This window comes from Melanostigma gelatinosum (genome assembly GCF_949748355.1).
Source record: "Melanostigma gelatinosum genome assembly, chromosome: 10".
NCBI lineage: Eukaryota > Metazoa > Chordata > Actinopteri > Perciformes > Zoarcidae > Melanostigma > Melanostigma gelatinosum.
In genome coordinates this window covers 9,793,274-9,800,649 of record NC_136643.1, presented here as the reverse complement: position 1 = coordinate 9,800,649, position 7,376 = coordinate 9,793,274, and the positions used below count along the sequence as shown (strand labels likewise).

At 43.6% G+C, this 7,376-nt stretch overlaps 1 protein-coding gene across 1 annotated transcript in view; it reads right to left on the bottom strand.

Annotated features, from left to right (window-relative positions):
* Nucleotides 1–4,408: 4,408 nt before the first annotated feature.
* LOC306783758 (tomoregulin-2-like) overlaps nucleotides 4,409–7,376 on the bottom strand; it is a 116,117-nt gene continuing 113,149 nt past the window's right edge. Inside the window, exons 9-10 of the mRNA XM_079277547.1 lie at nucleotides 6,973–7,131; nucleotides 4,409–5,006 (exon numbers count right to left, since the gene is read on the bottom strand). Of these exons, the coding sequence (XP_079133673.1) occupies nucleotides 4,910–5,006; nucleotides 6,973–7,131 (256 nt within the window). The 3' untranslated portion in view covers nucleotides 4,409–4,909. The remainder of the gene's footprint in view (nucleotides 5,007–6,972; nucleotides 7,132–7,376) is intronic.

The window sequence follows — 7,376 nt, the reverse complement described above, 5'->3', positions numbered from 1 at the left end:
TAACATCTGACGTTAGCGCGAATTAAGATCCTCGCTAATGCTTGAATGCTAATGTTAGTCACAAAAGACTGAAGATAAAGTTATATTTGCCCAGCAGGATTTGAACATTCCACTTTCTGTGTGACTTTCGTACATATTTGGTTTGATTTCACTTGTAGTACTTGCAGTACAGAAGTTACGGTTCTGTCCCCCAGCCATTCATAGAAATAGCAAAACTGTTGAAGTGCTTCTATATTTTTGTGGTAGAAAAGTGACTGTCTTCCATTTGGCTCACACACCTGGAGTCCCCAGATGTGAGGTCTGCAGTTAAACCCATTTGTACAGCAGGGCCACTGTGAAATGTCCATGCTGTACTGCTGGCAGCAGTTTCATGTTGAGATTTAATCTAAAAAGACTAACATTAAATTTCAAGTTGCATCCAAGATTTATCACTGGTGCAGTATGTTCCTCCTCCACCAGCCACCTCTCACAAGCTGTCACTGGAGCAAAATCTGCTCCATCAACCTGCACTTCATTCTGTTTGAACTTGTTCACGCAAATCCAAGTAATCGTGGCAAATGGTACACCCACAGACGGCAGAAATGAAAACCACATCACGTGCCGTCCACATGTGACTAAAGTCTTCCTTTATTTCCTGAAATCGTGGAGGGGTTTCCTATTTTCTTTGCAGCTTGTGGCCCTAGCTGTCTGTCTGAAGTTATTACCTGTGTATTTCACATGTTGTTCAAACTTTTAAACAAGTAAAAGTGAAATCCATAGGGAGGATAATGCTGTCCGCTAATGATAGCATTCACCACATTCCTCGACCTGAGATCAGAGCAGATAGGCATTCACAGAAACTTCCTTCGCACTCCTCCCTGGCCTCAGGCACACTGGATCTGAGTAGGAGAAGACAGGAAACTGAATGGATTACACTGATGACTTGTATACACACAGATGTGTATACAAATAGGGGTGTTCCCATGGGTTGACCCTGAAGGCTACGGAGCCCGGGAGGTTACCGTGGAGAAAAAAAAACAAAGCAATCCATGCTCTCAAATGACTTGTTTGTGCTCTCTCAACGTCTGCTCTCAAACTAGCAATTCATGCTCTGATTTCAAGTTTTTTTTTCTCTCACCTCCAAAACAGAGCCGCTCCTTAAACGGTTCTATAAACAGGATTCAGAGCATTAATACATTAGCAAACAACTACTTATGTTGTGCCCCTGTCGTGATATCGTGATACACAATTATGGCCTCTAAATTGAAAAGCACGTACTAACTCATATTTCTGAGAAAATCAGAATTAATAAGAAAATACTCAGCACTTTTGATTTGTAAAGTATTCAATTCCCACAAAAGTATACAGGACCGTGTGGTTATTCCATATCGACTTGAATGACGAGATAACATTGTGATACATATCGTTATCAAGGTGTGAAATGAGCTTTATTGTGAGAGAATATTTTGGTCATGTCGCCCAGCCTCATAAATGTCCACAGTCAACATGTTGGCATAGTGTCATACGCAGAGTTTAGACTTACACCAGCTGTGAAATACAAACGTTGTGACAGATTTGATGGAGCTCAGGGCTCCTCCTGAGGACGGCTGCTTTATTCCAAGATATTTGACCTTCTGTGTGGAATCTCTGTGTTACAGGTTCATGAACTTATCAATGACGTTACTGCTGCTGTGAAAATGTTCTTAATTTGGAGATGGCTATAAATTTGACACGTGACCATAATGGGTACGATTTATTCAACACATTACAGATTCATTGTAGAGCAAAGAGATAGATACTCAACTCAATCAATATACATGAGACATGTCTGTGTGTGTGTGAAGAATAGGACAGGAAGCAGAATATAGGTGCTCTCAATGCTGCTTATTTCAGATTAATCACACATACGAAGACTGCCGCATATGAAACGTTTGTTTTTATGTATAGTGTGAATGCATCATTGCATCAGCTGACCCTGAGCACACTTCCACCTGAGAACCTCCTCCATGAACCAGGATCTTTGCCCTCAATAACTTTGACGTTTTAAAAAACACATCAAATCTTGAGGAAATGCAGGTGGTATTTGTGTCTAAATTATAAAACATCAACTCATTCTCAGGTGGCTTTATTAATATGTAACCAGCAGTGTTGACAAAAATAGTGTTTAAAAAAGGTAATAAAAATACTCAGTATGCTGAATGTTGCATTATTGGCTCGATATTACAGATCAAATACTATGTTAATGTCATTGTAAAGTAAAAACATATGGATGTTTCAATTTGATGTAATGTTAAGTTTAATCATTTACAATTCATAATTTTTTGATTGCAAAACCAGAATTGTTTTTTGAGATTTTGGGCTATTTTAACATTTATAACATCTTCTTTCAGACTAGTGGAAGGACACATCCTAGATACACAAGTGGAAGGACACATCCTTGATACACATCTAGGTGTTTATTTCACTACTTTGTCGATTTGCGTCCGTAGATCTGCATATATTCACCGAGCATTTCAGATAACGTGTCATACAGACAAGAAATGTCTATATGTAAGTGATCAACATTGTTACATCTATAAGTTAAAATTGTTGCCCTATTCACATGGGGTGTCTACCCTTAGGCAGGAGTTCGGAAAAAATGTTTGGATAAAAGCTTGTTTTTGTGTTTAAACAATGGTTTATATTTGTGTTAAAAAAAATACGTGTCTTTCACATGAAGTACTTCGGAAATAAATGACTGCATTCTGTGGTTCATAGTGGTACAACTGTCTTGATGTTGTGTACGCCAAATGAATTACAAAGCTTTTCCAAAATTGATAATATTCGTTGTCGGCAGGATTCGAACCTGCGCGGGGAGACCCCAATGGATTTCTAGTCCATCGCCTTAACCACTCGGCCACGACAACTATATAGGCACGTTACACGCTGACAGAGGGTTGCTGAACTGGGTCGATCATGCGCCATCCTTCCGCTCACGTTTACATCTGAAGCCGGTTGTAGAGAGGTGGTGCTGCTGCTGCTGCACAGCACCATCTAGCGGTGGTGAACGCCTGTCACTGATTACAAATTACATTCATGCACATCGCTCTCTTTGTGTGCACTTCAAAGTATTTGGAAAAGTAGGAAGTTGGTTTAAACGACACAGCAGTGAGAAATGAAAACAGTATGTCAAGCGAGGGCGACAATAAAACATGATTATAAACTGGTATGGACATGGGAGGCATGCAATCTTCACTAGGACGTAGGATACAGGATCACGCAGAGCTAACGAGCTGTTGGAAAAGTACCCCATTAAATGTAAATTCCTGCATTGAAATGCCCTTAAAGTAGGCATATCAGAAGTAAAGTAGGCTACTCAATGTAGAACATGTTTCATGTGAATGTCATATATATATCGTATATACGTATATTATATTGGCCACATTTTGCTGATGCATTAATGCAGTGGTTCTCAAACTGTGGGGCGAGCGTGTTTGGGTTATCAGCATTTAAGAAACTGAATTCTTGACATCAATAGAATTATTAATGTATGTAACAATTATTCATGATTATTAATAACAACGGTGCACCACCCTGCGAACAGGGACCAATAACCAAACGATAAAAGGGAACAGCCCAGTGACGTGTGACGTAGCTGGGACGTGGTGACGTCTCTCATGCGCGGGACCCAAAATGGCGGCGAGCCACAGGAGACCCGGTGTCTACACGCACTAGTAGCTGTTCAGCCCGTAGCTAGATTAGCTCAAAGCTATATGTGTGTGTGTGTTCGTAATAGAGAAGGGAAAGGAACCCAAACAAAATGAAATAAAACAAGCGATTACGATCCTCTGCGCCACGCAGGAGTACTGAAGGTTGCTCTCTCAGCCAGGGGAGAGAACAGCGGCTCTTTGTCTCAGCCGGCGGTTCTGACCTCCTGAACTGATGAGACGCAGCTTCGATCTCACTGCGGCTCACTGCGGTTCTTTAAATGCAGAGAATGTATTAATGTTATATATATATATATATATATATATATATATATATATATATATATAAATATATTTGCCCAATTTTAATATGTTACTTAAAACATTGTGACAATAGTAGATACTAACTGCCTCTAGCTATTGCCTGGTCATTGTAAAATAAGTTCACCACGCCACAAACAAAGAGCGACACAGCATGTTACATTTCGTGATATAAATTATTTATTTACATTTACAGAAAAATTACCCCATCAAGACAATGTAGTAACAACTATTGGAAATAGAACCCAAGATACAGAAGCCGACGTCATCGTCACAACCGAACAGAGAGCTCTACAATAACATTGTGCCCTCTGTCAAAGGTCTCCTATAACACAAGGTGCAAAGGCATCACGTGTAGCCCCGAAAAACCCTCCCACCCCCCCCCCCCCCCCCCACCCCCTCCCGGACCAAACAACACGCAACTCATTTAAAGCCCATTACCCTGCTTTGCGCTACCCCGCTTTGCTGTGACCCCCTCATCTAGAAACGACAGACACCGGCTAGCCCGCCTCTACCAAAGCTCACACATCTAATACACACTCCCCCCCACACACACACGCACACACACATTCAGTATCCCCATTGCCCCCCCAACACCTTATAGTTCAGTTTTTCAGAAAAACCCCCGGGGGGGAAGTGACACGGTGCAGGGAGACACATCTGCACCTGAGGGGGTTGGCGGCGGTTGGGGACTGATGTCAACAATACCCCAAATGTGCGAGTCTCATCTCTGACTGGTACGCCAGCTCTTTGCTTTACCGCCATCCTCCCTGGGCATCCTTGAAGTTTGTACTGGGAGAGAAGAGGGCGAGGAGTGAGGGGTGGGGGGAAAGCAGATCCTAATTTTCGGGGTTGGCCTACGAGGAGGGGGAACATCTAACGCCACAGCGCTCCGTAAAGCGGAGGTGGGACTCTGTCCGGGCTCAGATGAGCCGCGTGGAGGCGCGCATGGTGTTCTCTGTACTGAAGTGGACGTTGTTCTGCTTCTGCCGGTTAATCCTGTTGGTCCGTGGGCACTTCCTGCGCAGGAGAGAAGAAGGGGGGGGGGGGGGGGGGATACATGTTGGGGGGTTAGCTGTGCCACTCTGCAGCTGTGAAAGCTCATTCTGATGCAATTCGGATGTTTGTATGGACCTCAGTAAGCTTGTTCTAAAATGATTTCTGAAAGGATGAGGTTGGAAATATTTTTCTTTCTGTCAACAAATCCAACGAAAAGACCAAAGCCAAAATTGATTGAGTAGAATGAAAGCCTGATGTATCGTATTGCTCTGTGTCACAGAGCTCCATTGTTGCTCGACAAACACATCAGTGAGTCACACCACAAATCCAGCAGCATTGATAAAACTACAGCTCAGTCTGCCCCCCAAATAAAGCGGTCGGACACTGATTCAACCGGCCACTTTATGAGGTACACCTGGTCACCTGCTCGTTAACGCAAATATCTCATCAGCCAATCGCGTGGCAGCAACTCAAAGCATCTAGGCATGTAGACAAGGACAACACGATCTGCTGAAGTCCAAACCAAGCATCAGAATGGGGAAGAAAGGTGATTTAAAGGGCTTTGAACGTTGCATGGTTGTTGGTGGCAGACGTGCTGGTTTGAGTATTTCAGAAACTGCTCATCTGCTGGGAATTTCACGCACAACAAGCATCTCTAATGGTCCGAAAAAGAGAAAATATGGACGAGGTTCAGAATTTGGCACAAAATCCATCCTGCCTAGTATTTAATGGTTCAGGCTGGTGGTGGTGGCGTAATGATGTGGGGGATATTTTCTTGGCACACTTTGGGCCCTCAGTACCAGTAGAGCGGTTATTTAATTGCTATTTTACTTCTCCTAAACCTTAACATAGTATTTCAATCTTCCCCTTGACCTAACCAAGTAGTTTCCAGGGAAGACAGAAGGTATTTTTTGAAAAGACCGTACATACAGTATGTAACGGGCAGCAATTGACACGTGTTGCTGGACTTTCATGGGAAAACACACATAAAAAAGAAGGTGTTTTTGTCAGCTATCATATGAACCTTTGTATGAGGATATGTTGCAATAGAGCAACATGTGGGATGTGGCGGAACTGGAGACGCCGTCATGTCAATATGGGCACGAAATGTGCGAGGAATGTTTCCGGCACCTCGTTGAGTCAGTGCCACGAAGAATTAAGAAAGATGTACCTCATCAAGTGTCCGGTGAGCGTTTGTCTGTACAGATTCATTCATACTCCTTCACATTGTGTTCACTCACTAGACTCCACTGAGACGAGCGAGAGCCGTGTGACGCATCGTGGGCTTATTAACGAGGCTGAGTGTTTTTATACTTCTTGCTCGAAATGAATATATCGCAGAGCAGCAGGACACACTGATTGAACAGTGTGTGTATTCAGTGTTATAACACTCTCTTTCCTTCTTTATCTCCCCCCTTACCCCCCCCCCCCCACCCCTTTACAACCACTCGCTCTCTCCTTTCGTCCTCGTCCTCTCCTCTCCTTTGCTCAGAGGAGCAGTCTCGGCCAAAACTCTTTTAAAAATCTTTTATTAAATGTCATAAATTGCTTAGGTCAGCCAGAGGCAGACAAGCCCCAGGCTATATATATATATGTGTGTGTGTGTGTGTGTGTGTGTGTGTGTGAGTCTTTACTGTGAATACAAAACGTCTGTTCAAACACAGGTTTGTACGCTGACACGGATATCTCTGTGTATCTTTGCTTGTACGAACACGCTGCATGTTTTCGGATGTGTGTGTGTGTGTGTGTGTGTGTGTGTGTACGTCCACAGGGAGCGTGACGGTACTTTCTCTCTGTGGTGTAAGCAAGGTGACCTTTCAGCTGTTTCCTCCAGGACCAGGATTTCCACAGCCCCCCTTCTGACTCCCAAATACAGACCGCATGGAAAATACTGCTGCCAGGCTCATTAGTAGTCTGTGTTTCAAAGTGAGTGTGTGTGTGTGTTTGTGTGTGTGTGTGTGTGTGTGTGTGTTAGGGCATGACTCACCTGGTAATGCAGAGCACCACCACACAGATGATGACCACCTGGAGTGCTCCAATGATGGAGGCGATGAGGACGTAGTGCAGTTTGCCGGAGCCTGGAACCACGTAGAGCACGTTGTACTCTTTGATGTCACACTGGGGGCCTCTGAAACCCGAGTGACAGCTGAGAACACACACACACACACACACACACACACACACACACACACACACACAGACACACACACACACAGAGTGAGATGGAAAAAGAGAGAGAACGAGAGTAATTTCTTTGCACTGAGAGAAGACAAGTCCATTATTCCTGTGGAACAATGTGGAACAATGCATGTGTGTGACAGTGTAGCGACTGAGCTTATTCTTTCGCTGTGACTGTTCGGTTGATGATTGTTTTGGGCCCTCTGTCCACAC